This window comes from Triturus cristatus, chromosome 9 (assembly GCF_964204655.1).
Source record: "Triturus cristatus chromosome 9, aTriCri1.1, whole genome shotgun sequence".
NCBI lineage: Eukaryota > Metazoa > Chordata > Amphibia > Caudata > Salamandridae > Triturus > Triturus cristatus.
Genome location: NC_140592.1, coordinates 74,784,087 through 74,808,983, shown reverse-complemented (window position 1 = coordinate 74,808,983; position 24,897 = coordinate 74,784,087). Strand labels below are relative to the sequence as shown.

The 24,897-nt window shown below is 44.1% G+C and overlaps 1 protein-coding gene across 6 annotated transcripts in view; it reads left to right on the top strand.

Annotated features, from left to right (window-relative positions):
- Window positions 1–24,897, top strand: part of GRIP2 (glutamate receptor interacting protein 2) — a 687,757-nt gene that overhangs the window by 535,500 nt on the left and 127,360 nt on the right. For all 6 annotated transcript variants that reach the window (XR_014968484.1, XM_085624444.1, XM_085624443.1 and 3 more), the window contains exons 11-12: window positions 6,568–6,726; window positions 8,613–8,799. Coding sequence is in view for 5 of the 6 variants with exons in the window: in XM_085624444.1 (XP_085480570.1) it covers window positions 6,568–6,726; window positions 8,613–8,799 (346 nt within the window). In the remaining variant the exon portion in view is untranslated. The remainder of the gene's footprint in view (window positions 1–6,567; window positions 6,727–8,612; window positions 8,800–24,897) is intronic.

The following is a 24,897-nucleotide window of genomic DNA, read 5'->3' as shown; positions in this document are numbered from 1 at the left end:
AACGTAGCCTCTAATGGACTATTTTGAAGATACATGGGTTGGCAGACTGAATCAGTCTGGACACAGACGCCAAGCAAAGTACCAGATACCATGGTGGAATGTCTGACAGCACCTCAGCACAAAAAGCTAAAACAAACAACGCAGTGGAGGTATGTCACCATGCTTTCCAATCCACACTAGGCAGGACTAAATCTATATTATTAAAATGTATTGAAGTATTACAAAAAGAGCAAATCTATCACGAACTAAGGATAGAGCAATCTGTTACCAAAATTGGTCATAAACTAGGCAAATAAAATAATGTATCACATGCTACAATTTAACGTCAAATTCTTCATAAATAACAAAGGGCTACATTATTTGGAAATATTGGCCAGAAGCAAATTATAAATAAAATATTAGCCTACCAAAAACCCCAAAAACTGCAACAAACTCTGATCCATCAAATCATTTTTCTTTTATAATTTTTAACAAAAATATTTTATTACATCTGTGAAATAATTATATAAAATCAAAAAGGTGTTAAACACTGATATGGTTATATATATATATATATATATATATATTACATTTTTTTTTAAAACCATAATCCACCAACCAATGTCAACAAATTCTATACATAACATCAAATAAACACAACAGTCAAAACAATTGCACATAATAGCATACACATAGCCTCAACAATATAATATCACATTTCCCACCCACAGAAAAAAGTAAGACATTAAATCTAAAAAGTTTTTTGTGTTTTTTAAAGACCGCTCAAGTAAAATTGAAAAAAACAGATCTTTATAAAAGAATTAAAAAAAGGTAGACTCCCACAGAAATTGTTTGGGAACAAAAACCTGCAAGATAGGTTACACAACACTTAATCATCAAATTATAACTAACATCAAATAATTTAAATATTAATTAATATTAAGTAAAATATTCATATGCTCACATCACATTTAAAAAAAAAATGCAAAATGACAAAACAGTGTAAAATACGATCAAAAACACATCTAAGTATACAAAAAACACTAAAACATTGTACTCCACTTTTAAATGTGCATCCTAAATTCCCCCTACTCCCAAAACCGTTAAAAAAAGGACTTACCTGTTCCAACGAACAGCAGCAACTAACTGTGACTTGATTCCTGGAATAATGACCCCAAATAACACAAATGGACTACAAAATAAAAGGTAGCGGTGATGAAAATGACAGACAAATGCCATTTTAAAAAAACATCTCCCCATAGAAATAAATAGGAAATATATTAAAATGTTTAATAAATGTTTTTAAAAAAGTAATACCTTTTTTTAAAATGCTAAACTGGTCAAACAATGTCATGAAAAACGTTAGAAAATTGTAAAGTATAAACCAAATAGTGTAAAATATGTACTATTTAATATATACGAATACATTTGTTTTAAGTAATGTGAAAAAAATTAATTAAAAAGGTTAAGAAATGTATATGAATAGTAAGGAATTAAAAATGACATTATACAAATATATAAAATATGATGTATTTCTGTTTGTTTAGTGTCCAATTTCATTTTTTTTGCTTCACTATGTAATACTTTTATTTTACTTTTAAAAAATGTTAGAATGTAAATCTGTACAATAAATCTTAAATTATATACATATTTTTTAAATGTGAAATCTTTTTATTATACTAAATTAAAACAAAAAATTGTATACACTAAAGGGGTGACATTTGCTATTCCCGCTCCAATCTAAACCAAATTGGGAAAGTGTCGGACACTAAAGAGGTGATGTTTACTATTCTCACTCCGATCTAGACCAACTTGGGAAACTGTTGGACACTAAAGGGGTGAGATTTGGTATTCCCACTCCAATCTAAACCAACTTGAAGAAGGTGCTGGTTGCTAAAGGGGTGGCATTCACTGTTCCCACTCCAATCTAAACCAACTCATGGGAAGTTTTGGACACTAAAGGATTAACATATAATACTCACACTGCAATCTATAATCGTTTGAGAAAAGACTGACACTAAAATCTTCAAATATTATAAACCAAATTCACATTTAAACTTATGTACATACATTATAGATAAAAATTTTAAAATATAAAATTACTATTAGATATTCTAATATTTCAGTAAACACTAAAAATATGAACCTACTAATACTCTTTTATATAAAAAGTTCTAACTTAAAAAATGTAATCTGTATATTATAAATCTGATCTAAAATCTCAATACTTTATTTTCCTGCCATTCATACACTTTAAAATGTAAAATCCACTGACACAACCCACACAGGAGGGCATAATGGGAGGTGAAGCCTCAATTAAAAATGGGTGGCCTGGCACCGAGAAGTGATGTATCCCAAAGGCAATTTAATCCTCCCGAAAGGCCCTAGAAACAAATAGGTGAAGTGGGGGCAGACGTGGTGTTACTTAGGCAAGACCTGCGTAAAACCAGAGTCCGTATTACAGCAGCGGAGGCTCACATTGCACACTAGAAGACACGGTTATGGATCTTAGCCAAACTTAGCAATCTTAGTAGTTTTCCAGGAGAAACAACCTGCACTTCCTGGGCTTCGCGGAGGGAGTGGAGGATTCCCATCCTTAACAATTTGTCCAAAACTGGCTCCATACCTTTCTACCCATGTAACAGCTGTCAACATGTTTTCTGATAGTCGCAGAATGGATGAAGCTCAGTCGCCTGAAGCTGAACTCAGACAAGACGGGGGTCCTCATCCTCGGACAATCCCCATCCGCCTGGAACGACTCCTTGTGGCCCACAGTGCTGGGCTCTGCGCCGACACCCTCGGACCACGCACAGTGCTGGGCTCCGCGCCGACACCCTGGGACCACGCTCGCAACCTGGGATTCATCCTGGACTCCTCCCTCACAATGACCAAGCAAGTCAATGCCGTCTCGTCCTCTTGCTTCAACACCCTGCACATGCTCCGAAAAATCTTCTGGTGGATCCCCACCGAAACCAGAAAGATCGTCACCCAGGCCCTCGTCACCAGCCGACTGGACTAAGGAAACGCCCTATACGCAGGAACCACAGCCAAACTTCAGAAACGACTTCAGCGCATACAGAACGCCTCCGCACGACTCATCCTCGACATCCCTCGCCACAGCCACATATCCGCCCACCTGAGAAACCTGCACTGGCTCCCCGTCAGCAAGAGGATCACGTTCAGACTCCTCACCCACGCACACAAAGCACTCCACGACATGGGCCCCGAATATCTCAACAGCCGCCTCTCGTTCTACACTCCCACCCGCCAGCTCCGCTCCACCAGCCTCGCCCTCGCCACCGTCCCACAGACTCGCAGAACCACCACCGGAGGAAGATCGGTTTTCTACGTGGCCGCCAAAACATTGAACTCCCTCCCCGCACACCTACGACTGACCCAGGACCATCTCACCTTCAGGAAACACCTCAAGACCTGGTTATTCGAGCAATAGCGGCACCCCCCTCCCTTCAGCGCCTTCAGACCCTCACGGGTGAGTAGCGCACTCTACAAACGTATTGATTGATAGAGAGTGATCACCGGGACCTAGTGATGACTCTTCCCCACCCGGGGTGGCTTCACCCGGAGCAATAATTCAATTATATGCACATTTATTGAGCGCATAGCTACCCTTGGGTATCCCAGCGCTTACAACGCAACACATACTACACCACTACGCTCAAGGCGGTTTAATGTATTTTAGTTGTCGAATAGCCATGTTTTTAGAGATTTCCGAAACTGTTTTGTCCATGAGCTGCATTGTATAGGGGAGGGAGTTCCATAGCTTGGCCACATAGTAGCCGAATGAGTGACCTCTGCTTCTTGCTCTTTGTATAGTTGGGCAATTGGCCAATCTAGCATTAGTAGATCTGAGGCTTCTGCTCTGGGTGTAAGGAGGGATCAAAGGTCGAAGGATGAAGGGGCCTTTGGTTTGAAGTGCCCTATGTGCTATGCATAGGTATTTTAATCTGACCCTCTGCTTGACTGGTAGCCAGTGGAGGGTGGCCAGAACCTTCTGGGCAGAGCTGTCTGGGGATGAGCTGCCGCGTTCTGCATGACTAGGAGTTTTTTGGTTATGACTTTTGGTGCTGCGAAGTATAGCAGTATAGCTGCATAACTAATGTCCTGCTTCCTGAACTATAGAGACCGGGAACTGGTTCTCACAAAAGATCCTAATTTTCCTTCATTATGCCACACTAGTACATTGTCAGCAGAAGTCCTTCGAGCAGGTGAAATAAACTACGGGCCATGAACAAAAAGTACATGCTGCTTTAACCAGCCAAACTCAGAGTACACTTCCAAAACCCATATGCATGATTTGTAAAACTATTGCTGAACCTTTTTAGCCTCCCTTAATACTTTTTGCTTTGTTCAGACATTGGCAATGCAGTGCGTGTCACTACCAACTTCCTTGAAAGAATAAGCTTCAAGTAACTTGTCACTGACCCTACCCACATCACGAGACACCTGCTCGACCACATTTTCACATTCAGTGACAGTCAAGTACAACCACGTCTCTCAGCTCACCTGGCCTGACTTCTATGGCATCCACTTAATCGTCTCATTACCTACCAACACAGGCACTATGCCCCCCATCTCCATTCATAGAAACTGGAAAAGGATGGCGGAAGACCAGCGGAACAATGCTCTCAACTCTCACCTCCCAGACACAGCATCCAACTTAGAAAAAGCTGCGAAGAACTTCTCCCAATGGATCACAGAATGCGCCAATACAATCTCCTCTGGCAAGCCAGCCAAACCCAAAGGACCTACCAAAAGACTTGCCTGGTTCACCGCGAAGCTAAAATCCATAGGAGACCATACCCCCTTCAAGACGGCACTCAACTAGTACCACACCTCCTGAAAAACAAATACCCTAGTTGACCACATCGAAGCCAGCACAAACCACATCAAGGAGTTCTTCGCCATCGTGAAGGAGTACTACAACCTCAGTCACCAAAAACATCACCCATTCCCAAGACCTATGTGACACCCTTGCGGACTTCTTCCATGACAAGATGTCAGCCTCGACCTCCCCAGATGGACTCACATCACACCTCACCTCAAAAAACTATACTAGCTACTGATCCAGCAGAGATGCCAGTGCAAGGTACTGACCCACGCATAAAACGACCTGCACAATGAAGGACCAGCATACATCAACATATGCATGACCTTTCACCAACCGACCAGACGCCTTCAATCCGCCTCCCTCTTCCTCGCAGACACCCTTTGGATCCGCTTTGGCGGCCAAAGCTTAGAATGACCTACCCCTCCACCTCAGGACCACCTCTTTGCTTAGGTAATTCAGGAAAGAACTCAAGACCTGGCTGTTCGAATAAACAAGATCACCACGCAGCAGCTTGCAACTCCAGCACCTTGAGACCCTCATGTGTGATATGCCACACTTTATAAATCCTTCCTTGATTGATTGAGAGATTGAAGAGCTATATTGCACTGAAGAGAGAACATTTTAATTCTCGTTAATGACCATGAAGATTTTTAAATAATCTTACTGGACTTTTGTAAGCCTAAGTCAAAGTGATGTATTTACCATAGCGGCTCATCCCCTGTCTAAGGGGGGGGCTGGGCCGGGCCGGAGGAGGGAAGGAGGAAGGTGGGGAGGGTTTGGGGGGCAAAAACTGAAAATAAACTTACCTTGCCGCCGCCGTCTCCCGCGCATCGCCTTGTCCTCCTTCTGGCCCTAGGCACCGCCTCCCAGCCTGCCCTGCAGCCAATCCTGAAGCTGCTCTCCCATGCAACTTGCGCTGTTAGGCAGACTGGGAGCCTGTGCCTGCTCTCTCCAGCCCCAGCAACACAGCTGGGGATAGAGAGAGCTTCACTGCACATATGGGGTTTGGCTGGCCTGAGACGGCCGGCAAACACCTCATGCAAAGTGACGGAAGTGCCCACCACTCCCCCACAGCAGTGTCATCCCCTGGACCCGCCCCCAATACTCATCAGAGTCCTGGGGGTGGGTCCAGGAGATTAAAATAAAATGATAATAAAATGTTTTTTAAACCAGTTTTATTATCGTTTTATTTTCTGCTGGTGTCAGAGGATGCGGCGCTCCTCTACTCGAATGGCGCGGCCGCCCCTGGTATTTACGGATCATCCATGTGACTAAAGCAGTTCCCTTCTGTATTCTTTCTGCTGCTTTCAAGACCCCACATGGTTGATTATGTGGTAAATCTGATTGGCACCAGAAAATGGGGTTGCAATTTGTACTAGAACGCAGTTATCCACATAAGGCCAAGTACGTTGGATCAATGCCAAATTGTCAAGTTATCCATATGAAATAAATATGTATGCAATTGACCTAATAGCATACATCACTGGTGGTTAAATGCTACACTTCTGGACCTACACTGATAAACCCTCTCCAATAGCTTGTAAATGGCTCCTTGAGCAATGGGGAGGGGGCTGTGAAATGCCGCATTACCTTAGGCTTCAAAGTTTTCTTTCATTGTCTCTGTGGTTATACCATCAAGGAGGTGCTGCCAGACAGTGGCAGTGTAATTCACTTCAGTACTTCAAGTCTTAATTTTACAAGCGTGTGCTGATTTGTGTTGTATTATTCTTTGTCAACAGCACTTGTTGCTGCCAACTTCTCATCTGCCTCAATGAACATGAATGCCCCGGGTTTTCCCAGCCAGAACTCCAACACTCTACCTCGTACTAACAATACTATGAGCCCGCGAGCCACCATGATGAGACGGAGGCAACGGAGGAAGGAGCATAAGAGCTCAAGTAAGACGGTCCTTCACATTGCTCTGCTTGCTTCTGTAGGTTCTGACCAAGCATGAATGGCACTGCATCACAGTACAGGACATAGTCTCTCAGCTAGCGATGTACTATGTTTGTGCAGGCTGGTTGGTCATTGTGCCTTATATTAAGCAGGATTAGACTGAAGTGTGTTTCTGTAAAGGATACTTGAGGCGAGTTTTGGATTTTTCCTGTCTTTCCTGCTGATGTATGACCAAATATTCAATGTCCCATCTGACTCCCCTATATGCATTGTGGCAATTTCGATGTCCACTACAATCACTGTTAAAAGAGAAACAATAAGTGAATATTAGAAGGGTCATTGAGGATCAATACAATATATTGGCCTTTAGCACACCCCTAGTGTGGGGAATCAGCCTTTGTTGGTAGCTGATGACTACGGCGGTCACTTAGGGGTAGTCTTAAAAGGCAGAAACTGCACCCGACTTGCCGCTTGGGTACACCTGGCACTGCCCTGTTCTTGAAGGTCATGAAGGCAAAAGCAAGAATTGCATATATACTGCACTATATGAGCCCTTCTTAATTCCTGAAGCAAGATCTCCCTCTGCAAGAACATGGTTGAGGGGCTAAGGTTGGACAAGTGAGTTTCTCCCTCTGCTTTTGCAGGCATTATGATGGTTAAACATCCATAATGAGATTTAGTATTTGGAAGATATCTGTAACGATGAGTTGTAATCCATATCAGAGTACTGTTTCTCCGGGGCTTTAAGGGCAAGCATATGTTAACAAGTCCAGCACTGGCTTCAATCAAAATATGCCATTTCAGGTATATGAAAAGCAAAGTATGCTTTGCTGTAAAAAGGTATAAGAACAATGACTGTTTGGAGAAACCCAAATCCAACCAGAACATGTAACAATAACCTTGGACATGTCCACCTAGCTTATCAAGAAACCCGGGCATTGAAATGGTTCACCAGGCCCTTGTCTCAGGGTGTTATAACATTTTGAGCAGATTCACAGGGAGAGGAACCCATGGTACATTCGTGATTGAACACCCTGAGGACCTGTGTTACATTAATGTATGCAAGAGAACGGTCTTAATTAGTCTTGTTTCAGACACAGGCAATGAGAGATGGCGCAGAGTAAAGATAGGCACCGTTAGAAATGTAGAGTATATTAGTATTTTAGCACAAAATAATTTGCATTGTTTACCCCAATCCTCAACAGGAATTTGTGGGATCCTGGTCATCACTAGACTTTGATGACTGTGCATCTGTGACTGGTAAGACCAGGGGCAATCTATAGAGTAGAAGGGAATTTATAAAGGAAGCCTATTGTGAGCAGTTTAGGAAACCAGTTAAGTTGGGGTTGTTTCATATTTCTCGCTGTTCACCGTGGTCCACGCAAGACCCGCAACAAGATTTAACATTGCCAAGAACAGTGAGCAAAATATTTTAAATCAAACAAGAGATCTCACACACCCAGACTTTACTACAAAAGTGTAGTTTAATAAAGATAATGTAGCTAGACAGAAGTATTTGTGTTGAAGATGCAAAGTATCTTAATATGGGGAGAGGATGTAGCCTTGCGGCTAGAGCGGTGGACCACGAAGCTGAGAAACCGGGTCCAAGTCTTGGCAACGATGCTCAACATCCTGTAATTCTGGGCAAATCACTTAATCTCCCCGTGCCTAACAAAAAATGAATGTGTCCTTGTGTAACAGAACTGGTGCTCGTGTATAGCACTCTGATACCTTCGGGTCTAGTTAGCGCTCTATAAAACTCTACCAAAAAAAAAATGCAATAAAGCAATAAGTGAATCAATGATGTAATCTGTGTATGGGCTTTGTGATGCAGTGGGAAGGCTCCAGTAGCACAATTTCCCCTACTGATTGCAGTTTATCATTTCAGTTTCTCTGGCGTCTAGTACCGTTGGTCCCGGGGGCCAGATCATCCACACTGAGACCACGGAGGTGGTGCTGCGGGGAGATCCTCTGAATGGGTTTGGACTGCAGCTTCAAGGAGGAATCTTTGCCACAGAAACTCTGTCCTCGCCTCCCCTTATCCGCTTCATCGAGCCAGATAGTCCAGCAGAGAGGTACTGTGACCGTGCTCGACACGGGGTATTTGTTTTTTTTTTTACTCCAAATATGACCCTTTAGTCTTCCTAGCCAAAAGTGCATCATACTTTACTCATTTACAGCATAGTATTTTGTATTGATTGGATCAGTATTTCTACCTGAAATGGTATATATGGGATACACAGAGAATGATGCATGTAGATTGTGACTTACTGTGGCAGCATCAACCTTAATTGCATGGTGCTAGTTTAAGGAGATGCACGTGGTATAATGAATGATAAATTACAGGCGATTGTCCATTCTGACCTATGTACATTGGTCTTTCTGATGTTGCCACTTATTGCTGTTGGGGGTGGTGGGCCAACCAGGCTAAGGAGACCTTTGCCTGGGCAGGGGTGGGTTCTTGAGGTCTGGAGAGTGTTCCGTGGTCAGACAGGAATATTTCAATTACCCTTCGGGGTTACAAAGGGTGATAATTTGGACTTCAAGGGGTCTAGGACATCGGGTGATTCAAAAGTCTGATAAGACTATGAATGGAGTCCTAAAGTTTTAGGTGAACGTGTCAACCTGGTGGCTGAATGGAAAGGTGACGATGAATCCCGGTTGAATAAACAGTTTGTGCAGCCTAAAGGGTTAGACCTTTTCTAGAGGTAAGGGGGTATAGTCCACCATTACATGGGAGGCCAAATGGGAGGATTTGTAGATCTGTGGCTTTTTTTAACAGAGTAAAAGAAGAGTGAGGCTTTTTGGCTGTTCAGTGGTTGAAATCTGGAAGCTATGACCATTGAAGTAATGATGGTGGAGAGATGAATGGGACTTCTGATTGGTCTCTCAGTACTCTGCCCAAAAAGAAGGTGAGGCTGAAACACTGAAAATAATCTGAGAGATGGAACTTCTCGAGAGTGACCGAAGGTCGATAGGATTATCTTAGTGGTAGAGTATGTGAGAAATCTGTATAGCTTATCCTTCCAAGGAGGTGGTGGTGGTGATCTGAATGACGTCCGCTTTCTAGGAAAAAGAGGCCAATTGGGTATAACAGTTTACTAGTGATAAACACAGACTATTTAAGACAATTAAGCTTGCTTTGATGTCTTTAAGCCTTGACAGGGGCAACATTGGTGGCAACAATAGTGCGATATTAGATCATTGCTTGTCAAAAACAATGGAAGAGATGGGCCAAGAGCCAACAAATTAGTAGGGGTGGGCAGAATTTGCGTAGTCGTGCTACGCAAAGCTCCGTGAAATGGTAAAATATCTCCGCTAACACGCAAAATTTCCGCGAACATGCGGAATTGCATGTTCCGCCCATTTGCGATGCTTTTTTCCTGTTCGCGAACGCTGTTTGCGTGCTCGGGGAGAAATATCTCGTGAACACGCATTTTGAAAGCACGAGCAAGCAAAGAATTCCGCGAAGCCGCGGATAGCGGGATTTTTGGCAATACAGAGGAACGCGAAATTACCAAATTCCGCAAGCAGAATGGAATTTTCCAACCAGGCCTACAAATTAGTTCATATTTTAAATGTATATTGCCATGTTAGAAGTCGCTGTGAATTAAGGGAGCAATCTACCATACGATTTCGAATTCTATTTTGATTGCATTGGGAAGCCCAGCTATCACACTCTGTACATATGATCCAGTCCAGGGGTGTATTGTGGCATCTATAAGGAGGTTCCTGCCAATCTTGTGGGATGACGATGTGAACTTTTTGACGAATGGGGCAGTACACTGTGCGGGAGTGCATCCTAGGAGTGTAGGATTTGTTGTGATTCAGTGTGAACGTGTGTGGGTGTTGTGTCCAAGTGACAAGTGAAGTATTTTTGTCTTGTGTTTAGACACAGCAAAAATCAGTGTATGGAGGTGGGTGTACAAAAATATGAGTTAGTAAAGTCCCAGTAATCCACCCTGCAACAAGTGCAAGACCGCGATGCTGTTAAGTGTGTAAAATTATGACAAATGGGAAAGAATGGAAGCTGATGACCTGAGCAGTAGCCATGCACCTTTTTAAAGGCAGGGAATACTGCAGGGCATAGACATGTCCTGTGCAGGGAAACATGTGGAAGAGCTATCAAGATGGACAACCTGAGCGACAACTACTCCATCTTTAAAAGGAGCAGATTTCATCTACTCCTGCTATCCCAAAGAAAGCCAACATTTTGACTAGATATGCATGCAAATTACATTACGAATTGGATGAGAAAACAAGTTGGGCAGTGTGGTTCAGTCATCAAAGGGGCAAGAGAAATAAAACGATCATCTGCAAATCAAAAATAAGTCAACTCTATCTGCCTTGTTCAACATAATATAGAAGTAAATGTAAGGGGATTAGAGCAGTTCATTTGTTAATATTGAAGACCTTCTCTGATCAAAACCAAGCTAGTTCAGTAGAAGTCCTACGCTCCAAGAGAGATAACATCTCTTATCAAGAGTGAGTGTATGAAGCTTTCACTCATGAGAGAGACCCTTGAAGTTCATCTTGGATGCATTCCAAATAATTCAAATCCCCTCCCTATGCCTTCTTTTCAATGTCTGTCAAATTCTGAAGGACCTCCAAGGGATAATGTTTGAAGAGAAATTTGTATAAGATACCTGAAAGATTTCAATATCTTGTCTCCGTATGTATTATAATATTCACCATTTTTATATCTACTGATGGCTACAAAGCAGGGCCTTTTGGGTAAAAAGGGATGTCTTTCTGAAACCTTTCTAATTTTAAAATATATGGGAGTTACTGATCTCTAGCTCTGTGTTCACTTTCCACCATTTAGCCCTCTCCATGCCCGCAGCTGTTTGACCGTGCTGTCTGCCTGTATTGTGCACCCTCCCTAGTTCTACGCTCACTTGACATCTGGCCCTCCCCATGATCTCCTTGCTGTGTGGCTCCACTGTCCCTTTTGCGCATTCTCTGTAGCTCCATAATCTCTTTGATGTTCAGCTGTTGAAGCTTCTGCCTATCGCACCAGAAGCAGGACTTAAAAGCACAGGTAATGGGCGTAGTAACACAAGAAGCTTGACATGATATATGGAAGCTTGGGATCCTTGTCGAAAACTCGGTTTCTAATTTTCTTATTACAGTAGACTTGTGACTTCTATAGTCGCCTGTAATAAAGAAATGATATAGCTGCTCAAATGCAATAAGATGTTACAGTGGAGTTGTGATGTTAATATTGCGGCTGCCAGGGTGAGCAGCCGCATTGAGAGGCATTATTACAGCAGCAGTTTAAACAAAAAATGAGAACCATCTTTTCCCTCTTCTGATGGCTTTTTTTCTGAAAAGAAAAGGTGATCTGCAGAAAGGGGATATTTATGGTAGTATGTTTTGTATTTACTGCTCTATAGGTTATTGCCAGAAATATGGAACTTCTGCATGTTTCTACACAATGTGAGTCACACCATTTTAACACAATTTACATTAAATTGGTTCTCAGGTTTCTTTTTTTATTTTTTGTTGCATATTTATATAGCGCGAACTCGACCCGAAGGTATTGGAGCGCTTTACAAGAGCACCGTATTTACATTACACATTCAGGCACGGGGAGATTAAGTGATTTGCCCAGAATCACAGGATGTGGACGCGACCCCGAGGCTCGAAACCTGGTTTTCAGCACCAAAGTCGGCAGTCTAGCCGACGGACCACATCCTCAGTAATAACTGCTTTTTGTGTGCTTAAGTTTCAAAGTGCAGATTACATTTTTATCTGTCTCTATAATGAATTTGAAAGAGGAATACACAAAGGATTTAGATGGTTTCTTGGAAAAGTGATGGTATGACCATGTACTATAAGGAATAAAGTACCCCCTGTCATACATTATAATGATAGTGCAAAGCACTGACGAATTCTATGAACTTATGAAGGAACTTAGTCTTCAGCCTCATCCTTTATATGATCATGAAACTCCTCGGCGACGTGCAACGTCCTTATAAGGTATGGCAGGGTGTAGTTTATTTGGCTTGTTCTTTGGCTTTTAGGTCTCAGTTAGACCTGGCTCTACCCTCCCTATGAATTTATGATGTCTTCAGTGCTTCTCTTATTGGCTGGTAACCTCTGCAAGTGCCCCTCAACCATGCCATAGAGGCCCTTTAAATATGGCTGGAAACTTGCCAGGTCAGTATCAACGTACTGCTTTGACTTTCATCAACAAGAATCGCAGAGCTGTAAAGGCCACCAGATTTCTAAAGCGCTTCAGAGCAAAATGATGGCAAAGCACTATACTTCAACAATACGCTTACCATAACCTGAACATTATGGTGACCTATCCCCTGGCTACTTGAGCTCTCCCACAATTCTATTGCCACTGTGGGGTGTGCAATGACCGCCGCCAAAAGAACATTGGCCGAGGGGCGATGCAGACCCCTCCCTGTCCCGTAGGATAGGGCCTTTCAGGTCAGAGACGAGCCCAGGGAAGCCAATTCATTGTGATAGCTCATTAGAGGATGCAGATGTTCCAGCTTCTGGTTCGTCCCCCGTTAGTGCCGGATCATGTCCCTGCACTGCCCATCTCGTGTATAAAACACCCTCCACCAATCAATTTGCAGCCAGCAGCCAAAATTAGAATGATTATCCAATCAGTCATCCTGACTAATTGGGACAGGCACTGGCCTCGGGCTCAGAGACCGGCGCGTGGAGCGGCGCCCTGCGTCTGGTGGTGGTTCGTGTAGGGGTGACCTGGGCCGTCGTGTGCAGTGGCTGCGGTCACTGGCTCAGCAGCTCTTTTGGGGATACATGGTGTTCATGTTGCTGGTGAATCTAGTTTTCAAAGGTTGTATATTGCATTTCTCTCTAATCTTCCTGGGTCTGGTGGCTCAGTGGACTAACACGTTCACTATAGAAGCCTGTGTTTGACCTCATGGTCACAGGTTCAAATAGTTCAAATACCAACAGGTCCAGTCGGCCTTTCATCCTTCTGAGGTCGATAAAATGAGTACCATTGAGTTGGGTAACAAGTATCTGTTTTTCAGTTCCAAGATGCCCTTGGGTGAACGTGCGCTTTACAAATATACGTTATGCTATTTCCTTTTTTCTCTCATTTGTCGTTTGAAATTTCAAATGTATTGAACTTGCACCAGTGATAAAGGATTTAAAATCTCCTAAAATGTACTGAGAAATTACTCCAACTCTCAGCAAATCAAGTTATCTTTGTATTTATAGAAGCCTGTTACTTATGAATTTATGTAAGTGCTGGTGAGAATCATTATAAAGCGAAAACATTGGAAAAAACTGTGAAGAAATGCGATCTATACATCTGCATACTTTCAGGCCATTAACAGTTTTACAGTAGTAGGGCATGATTGGTAACGCGGGCACTCGAGCAATGGCTGAAGGGCAGGTAGCCGAGTTCTAGCAGTGGACGCTTTTTTGGGCAGCCTGGGGGCTGTCTGTGCTGCTAGGATGGCGCCAGCGGCCCAGTGGGTGCCTGAGTGTCATTTCTAGAGGCAGATGGGCGGAAGTCTCACTCCCTTTCTCTCACAGGGCCGACCCATTAATGTATGCTGATTGATCAGGGGCAGGGGGCCTGAGTAGATGTGGTCTCACTTGCATTCATGTGTGGCTCAGCAATGTGAACCAATCTGTGCATTTTTTTTTATCTAAGTGAAGTTAATAAAACATGCCCCCCACCCCCTTTCTCTTCATAAAACTTGGCTGAGACGGTGTTTTGCGGAAAGTAAATATGCATATGGGGGCCACTTTTGTTTGGTGTGCACGGGCCGATTTTTTTAGCCCAATCCAACCCTGCACAGTAGAGGTCCATTGTTTCATATAAAGGCCTTTATTACAGTTTATTTCCATCTAGGTGTTGACATATATTTCATATTACAACTTTTAAATCATGAAACCTCTGCCCCTTCATCCTGTCCATCTAATTTAGTTTCGACAACACCACTGTCTTGTGATGCACTGTCACATAACGGCACTGGAGCGAGCTGGAGAAACCCCAGATTTCCCTGGTGTGCCTGCAGGGTCCAGGTAGTGAGCAATGACTTTTCTTAGCACATCTTATTGATTTCGCTGGTGTGGATGCCGGTAATACAGAAACACCATTGCGTTGTGGGCTGTGATTATTTTAACCCTGGAACTCCTGTATGAGAATACCTTGAGTTGTTTGGAGACAGGTCATCACTCCGTCGCGGTACAGTATTACAAGCAGGGGTGTCCTCCGTAGATCCAGGAGTGCGGTGTGTGTGTGTATATATGTATGAATATATATGTGTATATGTAAATGTGCATGTATGTGTGTGTGTATGTGTGTATATATGTGTGTGTATATGTGTGTATATATATGTAAATGTGTTTGTGTATGTGTGTGTGTGTATATATGTGTATATATGTGTGTGTGTGTATATATTCTACTGGCGGTCACCAGTAGATAGTTATAGTTAGGACCATGTTTCCATAGGAAAAGCATTTTTTCATGTGCTTATAACTGTGGCGTCGTTTGACGAATCTTTACGAAATTTTCCAAAACATTTCTTTGTTGATCAGCTCCTATCTTGAAAGTTTGGGGGTGATTGGTCAAGGGGGGGCTGAGAAATAAGGGGGTCACAAAACGTGTTTTCTCAGTGCATTTTCCGTAGGAAACTTTAGACAAGGCTACAGGTCAAACTGCTGAACGGAATGATGCCAAATTTGGCAGGGAGAAAGGTCTTGGTCCAGAAAGCACACTTTTGTTGAAATGGTGTAAATCCGTTCAGTAGTTTTTGAGATATTAGAGGGGGAAAAATATATATTTGGGCAGAGCCTAACTCACAAGCTTGCCTCTGATTGGCTGCTAACTCTTCAAACCAGGAAGTGTTAGCAGCCATCTTGTGCCTCACATCGAGTGAAAATATAAAACAAAGGTGCCGGGGGCAATTTAATATACCTGAGCTCTGTCTGTGCGAGATGCTCCTTCTACCCACATCACCAGCTCGCAGCTATGCCTTTAGAAGGCAGTCTGTCGGCTCGCAGCTCTCTACCTTTGCAAGCTAGTACGCTGCTGTGCCTCTTTGCGAGAAGACGCGCCACATTTGGCAGGGAGAAAGGTCGTGGTCCAGAAAGCACACTTTTGTTTAAATGGGGTAAATCCGTTCAGTAGTTTTTGAGAAATATCATATTGTACAGATATCGATATTTGGGAATTCTGACATCTGATTGGTTGATGCATTTCGAGCATGAGCTTGCGGCTCATTGGCTGCGAACTGTTGAGACTAGGAAGTGTTGGCAGCCATTCTGTGATTCAGTCCGTCAGCTCGTATCTCTCCGTAGTTCTACCTCTGCGAGGCAATACTGAAAGTATACCGGAGCTCTGGCTGTGCGAGATTCCCGTTTCGTGCTCCCTCTCCCCACATCACCACTTCGCAGCCATGCCTTTAGAAGCCGGTCAGTCGGCTCGCAGCTCTCTACCTTTGCCAGCTAGTACGCTGCTGTGCCTCTACCTCTTCGAGCTAGTACGCTGCTGTTCCTTTGGGAGCGGACGGCCCATAGTTCTCCCTCTGCGAGTTGAGCCCACAGGCCGCAGCTGTCCCTCTGCGAGCCTGGGTGTGAACTGTTGATAAGTCACACTATATGAGCATTGAAAAGCCATTTTGTGAGTCAGTCCGTCAGTTCACATCTGTCCGAGGCAACTTTGAAAACATGCCGGAGCTCTGTCTGTGCGAGATACCCCTTTCACGCTGCCTCCCCCCACATCAGCAGGTAACGCACCCTCTTCCCACATCACCAGCATATCCCCAACAACCTTCTTGGACCCGCAAGTCTCCCTCTGCGAACCACCGGTCAGCTCGCAGCTCTTCGGGTGCGACTTCTTGGGCTCGCAGTTCTATCTGTGAAGCCAAGACTGGAAATATACCGCGGGTCTCTCTCTGCGAGATTCCCTCTTCCCACATCACTATTCCTCAGCTATCCCTTTGGAAGCTGACGGCCCGCTCCTTTCCCTATACCTGTCGGCCCGTAGGTGTTCCTCTGCGAGCTGGTCCGCAGCTCTCCCTCTGCGAACTGACGGGTCGCGGCTCTCCCTCTACGAGCCAGCCAGTCAGCTTGCAGCTCTTAATATACGAGCCAGCCCGCCGGCTCGCAAGTCTCTGAGAACAGATGCAATGGAGCCAACGATCATGCAGGTCGGACACCCAACACTGCTCCGACACACCCCAGCAGCAGCTCCTTGTCCGCCATCTCACCTCACCCCCACAAACAAATATGACAGTCACGTTAGGGAATCTGGAACGTAAAAAATTGGCTAATGTCGTACAATTATTAAGACGATGTTTGTGAGGTTAGACAAATAAGAATCTTAGTCATGTATGGATTTACATATAAAACATTTTATTTTAACAAAAGAACAAAATAAAAGTAGGTACAGGTATGGCGTGTCATCTCTCGACAATTTGTGAATCACAGCCTGCAAGACAAAAAGAAAGATAATATGGTGTGTCATGCGTCCAGCAAAGGAGAGAGACAGAGAAAGAGTGAGAGCGAGAAAGCGAGAGAGAGTGAGATACAAGCAAGAGAGAAAGAGAAAGTGTGAGAGAGGAAGAGAGAGAGAGAGAAAGAAAGATAGAGAGAGGAAGACCGAGAAAGAGAGAAAGCATGAGAGAGCGAAAGGAAGAGATAGAGACTGAGTGAAAGAGTGGGAGTGAAAGAAAGGAAGAGATGGAGAGGGAGAGTGAGTGTTGACACTGTGGAGAAAATCTTCACAGCTCGCCTTTCTGCCACCGGTGTGTCTCCAACCACGTGCCGGGATATAATGCAGCCCTCCAGTTTAGTCATCTGAAACATAGTGTAGAAACAGTGATGGCAGAGTACATACAACTGCACACATGTAATTCTCAGTTTTGCCCCTGCACACTCAGGCTGCTGCACCCCATCGACTCCCGTCACCCAGAGGTGTCTGTCCGGTGCGCGCACTCACTGTTGCACACCATCGACTCCTGCCCCCCAGAGCTGTCTGCCCCCGTCTGCACACCCAGGCTGATGTACCCCATCCACTCCCACTGCCCAGAGGTGTCTGCCTGCTGCTGTGCACCCAGGCTGCTGCACCCCATCCACTCTCAGCGCCCGGAGGTGACTGCCCATTCCTGCGCATCCTAGCTGCTGCACCCCATCCACTCCCAGTGCCCAGAGGTGTCTGTCCACTCTTGTGCACTCAGGCTGCTGCACACTATCCACTCCCACTGCCCAGAGGTGACTGCCCGCTGCTGCGGAAACAAGCCTCTCTGCTCACCGTCCGCCACCGGCGTGTGTGTAAGAGGGTGCACCACGTGCCGAAGCAACCTTCTCAGGCGTTGCGTACACACGGTACAGCAGAGCTTACAATTCAGACTGGGTGTTGATTGTCAGGATGTTCACGCTTCATCACAGGCTGCACACACGTTCAGCTCTGGTGGCACTGCGTGGCGGGAGTTCCATGTTGGGTGTGGGGGGACGTCAATCCGTGAATCACAGCCTATTTAATAAAAAGCAAGATAAGATTGTGCGTCATGAGTCCATCAAAGGAGAGAGCGAGAGAGAGACAAAGAGTGTGAGAGATAAAGATAGAGTTAGAGGAAGACAGAGAGAGAAACAGTGAGTGAAAGGAAGAGCGAAAAAGAAAGCAAGATAGAGAGTGAGAGATGAAGAGAGAAACAGTGAGAGGAAGAAAGCGAGAGAGTGTGAGAAAGAGGAAGAGAGAAACAGAGGAAGAGTGAGAGAGAAAGTGAGTGAGAGGGAGGAAGAGAGTGAGAAAGAGAAACAGTGTGAGAGGAAGAGAGAAAGGAAGAGATGAGGAGGGACAGTGAGTGCCCACACAGCTCACCTTTATGCCACCGCTGTGTCTCCAACCACGTGCCAGGACCTAGTGGAGCCCTCAAGCTCCCACATCTGAAACATAGTACAGAATCAGGAATGGCAGAGTATATACGACTGCGCATGCCTAAATCGCTGTCCTGCCTTTGTACATCCAGGCTGCTGCACATCATCTACTTCTGCTGCCCAGAGGTGTCTGCCCGCCCCTGCGCACCCAGGCCTCACTGCTCACCTTTTCACGTACAGGGCACCCTCCACATCATTCAGCCCCGCTCCGCAGGCCACCAGGTCTTGCATTTGGTGCTGCATCTTGATTTTACCATGGCAGAGGACATACCAGTGCACCCACCATGATCGCAGGTTGCACACCCGCTCATCCCTTGCGGTGCCACTAACTCAGTGACCAGTGAGGCCACGCACTTGGCGGTAGGCCCCTGCTGTTCGATGGCTCAGGCCTACACTGCGGTCCAGCAGGGCACACAAAACATGAGCTGTCTGGACCACCGGGATGGGGGGATCATCGCAGGCTGCACACCCGCTCAGCACTTACAATGCCCCTACCTCAGTGGACCGAAATTCACCGTCCCATGGCGGTGTGCATGTGCCTGTGCCTGCCGCAGTGCATCCGGTGCACCAAGTCTGAAATGGAAATGGCGTGGAGCACGTGCGTCCAGTCGTTTTTATTGGCAGGGTCATGTGTCCTGTGACGCCTGTGCTTGATGGGTGTGATGTGGGTGTAAACTAGCCGTCAGGGAGTGGCTGTTGCGTACTGAGAACTATTTCCACATGCACTATTGAACCCAAACACCCAGTAAATTATCAACTCACACATGTAGGCAGAAAGGCACACATTGAACCCACACACACAAACCTTGAGGCACCATACAGATACTCATGCAACTAATAAGTAACCTATATAGACAGTCATGTACCTAATCATCAACCCATGCAGCAGTTTACACAACAACTGAGAGACTGATGGACATTCACACAGTTTAGTCACTAACCATGCATTTAGTAGGACCCATTTAATCACTAACTTATACAGTCAGTCACACACCTATTGAATGCTCCACCCACACACTTATACACCAACTCATTCTTCAATACACCTTGGCGTTAACATATATAAAATACATTTAAACTTTACAGAAACACACATTCACTGGATGATGTCATCAGTGATGTCATTTGAGATGTCATCAGTGATGTCACAGACCATGTCATGAGTGATGTAATATGTGACATCAGCAGTGCATTGCGGGGGCGCGAGGTATAGTTGGCTCTACTGACTAACGTTCGAATTTCTCTGTTTTTATTTTTTGTTTTTGTACGAGTAAAATGACCAACTAACTATAACGTCCCTTAAACCTATGATTTTTTTCAGTGAATTTCAAAGGTTTTTTAAATGCTAATTTCTAACTATAATGTCCCTGAAACCTATGGTTTTTTCAGTGAATATATATATATATATATATATATATATATATACATACATACATACTTACATACAAGAACATCACAGATATATGACGAGGAGCTGGAACCCTGGATGGACACCCCAAAAGATTGTCGGGGCAATATTCTCTGCTTTGTTCCTTTTTGATCCCCTGAACCCAGCAGAAGCTGATTTTAGTTTTTAGGTGGGGGGCTAGTGAAGTTGTTTGAATCGCTCAGTCTTTTACTGGCCTCGCTACAACAGAATAGAGAAGAAACGAGTTTCCAAGTGTGGAACACGGATGTTCCCCTGCACTGCTGCCATTTCTTACCATCTTTGATGCAAGACATGTTCACAAAGATGACACTGCTGTTCTCCTGAATGGGGCAAGAGATTCCCACCGATTGGCAGGATGTGACGTTAGCAGCCAATCTGTGGGAATTGATAAATAATAAAGCAATGACAGTCAACCTCTGTGAATGAGGATAGTTGATCTGAAAACCTTGTAGACATGAGCATTTATGACATTTTTCCTCCACTCCAAAACTTCTGAAGCAGTAGCCCGCAGCCTACATTAGTGTGTTCTTCCCTATGTCACCATATCTTTGAAGGTTGATGGGACTTCTTAGTATTTTCCAGATCCCTTCTGGAACTTTTCCAGGCCATCTGCCTACCTTCCTCCCATGTATCCCTGAATTTCCCCACTGTTAACAGAAGACCGATAATCCACTTGTTTTTGGATCACCTTTGCTGCCCAACTTAAGGCAAGGTCTTCGAGCTAAGCTCGTCAAATTCCATCACCTCTCGGAGGTTTGCTAGTTCTCTGGTTCCTAGAAAGATGGTGCATGCTGTATTCATAATATGTTCAAAATAGTTGTGGGCTTTTGACTGATATCTGCAAGACAGTCCGACAGGTGGCCAGCACAACTCATTCCACAACCTCCATATGGAGCAGAGCGGTCAAGTAGAGACAATGACCAAAGAGGAAACAGTGGTAGGAGAGCTCAACTTAGTACCTGGGTAAGAGTATGTGGGGCAGCATAGTAGAGCTAAGCACCCTTTCACAATTCTTCTAAAGTTGTATTTTAGCAATTTTATATTTTTTAAAGAGAACTATCACCTATTTAACTTTAACACTTACAAATGCATCACTTTGAAAGGAAGAGTAGTGCAAATGTGAAAAAGAAACTCTTCACATTTTGCTTTGTACGAAGTAAAACTTTATATTTGATAATCAAACGGGATCAGTGATGCAAGATAATTTCTGCAAGAAAAACCCAGGATGCCATTTATAATGCTTTATGAACAATATATTTCTTCACTTGACAATGACCTGATCTTGGATGTCAAAAAAAGGGATCTTTTAATGTGTTATGGATCTAGTCTTTCAACTAATGCCTAATTGCAAACTTTCAAGAGGCTCGTCTTACTGGGCTTGGTCGAATGATATTTGTTAAACCCATTTATGGAATGGCCCATAGTTATCTCTGTGCAGATTGAAATAGAGTAAAATATAAAATGGTTCCTCCTCACATGTCTTTCTGGATACATAGGCATTTGTCCCTAATGCATTGTTTATATCCTTTGTCAGCCAGTCTCTTCACTAGTTTGTCTCACAGGTTTTTTTTAATTGGTATCTTTTGCCCTTTTGAGATTTCTGATCCAAGTCCTCCATTTTCTACACCTCATCTGGCGCCTCAAATGTGTTAGTCATTGATGCACCACCTGCCACTCCATCTTCTTTAGAAATGGTACCCAGTGAGAAGCACTCTCAATTGTTGTCATTAATCGAGGAGGTGCCTATTCATGAAACTGTTGTATTTACTTTGGGATTCCAGCAACTGTTGAAATTGGTCTGGGAGGTAAATGACACATTCTCCTGTCAAAGGCTCAGGATGGAATGGGGTGGTGGGGACAACAGTACTAGAAATACAAAAAATGTACAAATGGAAGTATAATGGCGAAAAGTCATTAACTAAAAAACACTTTAAAACTAAATTGTAGGAATGGTTTTGGATAGTGGGCCTTGGTTCCAGGGGTCTCTTTGTTGCCACAAATTAACTGGAGTAGATGGCTGTATGATATGACATCAGATATAGACTCCTCACTCGCAGAGGAACATCGGTTGGGAGGGACTAACCGGACAGGCGTAGTTAGACACTGTATCATTCGGACATTGGTAGCTCTGACCACATGATATGTATACTTGAAGTGGGCCTAAACTGGGGGATGAGGCAGGCTCTTGGATACTGGGAGGTATAGATCACTGGCAAGTGGGAGGGGCGGCAGGCGTGCAGACAGTGGAGGCTTGTGTCTATGGGGGGGAGAGGCGGGCGTGCACAAATATTAATAATAAAAACAAAACTTACCTGAAACAACATCCTCCACTTCGTACCTCTTCAAAGAAACTGGATGCACAGTGCGGGCACCAATCCTGGCACTGCTCTCATGTTTTAAGAGCAGCGACCTGATTGTAGGGGGCGGGCTCACTCTGCACTCTCCCTTGGCCTGCACTTACTCTAATCCAGCTGTCTTAAAACAGATGGGTTAGAGCTTTCAAATTGCGCATGTCTGGTTGGCCGTCACAAGACAGTCAGCCAAAGGGAAATGCGCACTTTGAAAAGTGCACAAACGGCCCCCCCCCCTCCTCCCTGCTGCTGTGATTCAGCAGCAGCCCCGCCCCCGTTCTGACGCTTGGTTCAGGACGGGAGGATGAGAAATAAAATGGTAATGAATTGACATTTTATTTTTCATCCTTGGGGGTAATTTAAGTGGGGTGACGCTCTTGTGCTCCAACAGAGGAGCTACCCCTGGGTGGGGTGAGTATTTTCTGATGTGAACTTTCATGACCCCGCTCCTATGTTAGTGTGCTAATGTATGTGTTAATATATTGCTTTATTCTTTAATACTGTGATAAGACTTAACGTGATTGGTATTTCCAAACCCGCCAAATGTACACCCGGACTTCTACATCTGTCCTGTTATATTAAAAATCAATAAAGAGATTTTTTTTAAAAAAGAACTGGAGCATAATTACCAACCACAAAATGCAAAAAAATATATATGATCTTTTTAGTTCAAAATTTACAAACTGAACCAATTGTATTGGCTCTGTTCTGAAAGGTAATCCTCTGGCTAATTAAATATTTTCTTGAAAGTGCAGCACGTTTTAGGGTTTTACATCTGCTGGAATGTATGTGTTCAATATTTGTTTTGTCATTAATTAGGGACCAATGTATTTCTTTGCAGCAAACCTAAGTAAATAGGAGAAGTGGAAGGGGTGCTACCTCTCTAGAAGCAGCAAGAATTATTATTGAGAGGACACTATTGATCACAAAGAGAGATCCTAATGGCAATAGATTCAACCAATCCGATTGTAAGCAATCCCAATTGTAATAAACCAGGGAGGTCAATTACTCCTTTCATTCCTCGCCGTGGATAAAATGAGAACCACTGAGGATGTCAATTAAAAAGCCGGCGATAGCTTGTTCCTTGAAGTTCCAGGTCTGTATCATCAAACTTCATGGAAAAACAAAGTGATGGCATCCCTTGTGTCATGAGGCAAAAGAAAATGGACTCTGCTCTCAGAGCTCCCACACATGGGTTGTAGGGAGAGAGTGAAGAATGAGAACCTTCGTGCTCATTCATGCGATGCACTCAACTACTCAAGCCTGATCTTTGCTCAACCAATCAAATGAGAGTGACTCTATGATAGGCTGAAGATGCAGATGTGGGGCGGTTCTCATTGGAGTTAAGCGGTACTCACGGATGTTGCCGTGCACCTCCCTAGATGTCAGTTTTGTGAGCTTGCCCAATCTAGACTGGCTTTGCCGAATAGCTTTGGAAAGCTGCCAGAAGCATCATCATTACAGCTGGTTATTGATTATCCAATTAGAGTTGTGTGCACTGGAGGCCTTCGATGGTGTTCATTGAATCATTACCGCGATATTAAGAAAATGTTAATCAAGCAAATTGTACATCCAGTTGCATTAGCTGGCGCGGATCTTGGCCCACGCTGCATGCTGTGCACGGGAAGCTAGGAACGTGTCATTAGCAAGTGTTTGTACAAGGTCTAATGGGGCTTGTTTTTCATTAATTTAGTCGCTGTTTCGCTCTTCTGCAATAATATTACTTTCTGTGATTGACATAGTCCATGTTTCGCGATTCGCTTCTTTCAGTTCCAACTCGAGTATTGCTCCTGGATTTTTACAGTATGAACCAGACCAGTTAATGAGGCATCTATGGTGGGCGAGAGTGGCTGGACATGGCCTCCGGCAACTTAGGCAGAATATATCTTGCTAGTTGTTTAGACCTAAATACTTATGCATAAAATCAAGATTTGTAAAATTAATTGAATATGATATATGCTGTGGCACAGGATCTGGTCTTTATCAGATGGCTGTGATTCTCTTTTGCAGATGGAAGAAGACCCATGATGGACCTCTCACCTTGGTCCAAGAGTCCTGTGCATGTATCCATCTCTCCAGTGGATAGCGCTTGCACTAGTCCCCCGGGCCTCTGTGCATACCTCTTTCCCTAGCCCACATCTAGTGGTATCCTAAGAGTACCCAAACCCTTCCTTGGATCCCAGGTGTGCATTCATCCCTCCAGAAAGTTTCTCCAACCTTTGTAATATTCCAGATGTGCCCCGATCATTTATGGTTCCCCGTGTGTCGAACAGCCCTCTGGGTCTCTGTGCCTGCTCTCAATGCCCTTTGAGCTCTTTGTCTTTCTCAAATTTCCGAGGACTATATTTTTAATAATTCAAAGATGCTGTGCAATAGCCCCTGTATGGGCCGCCTTGCTGGTTTCAATTTCCTACTAGCACCCACATGCAATGAAACAGGATAGTTCTTGTAGCCCGTTTGCCAGGTCTACTCTACGCATTGAATGCCTTTATGATACCTGCAATTGTCCATAT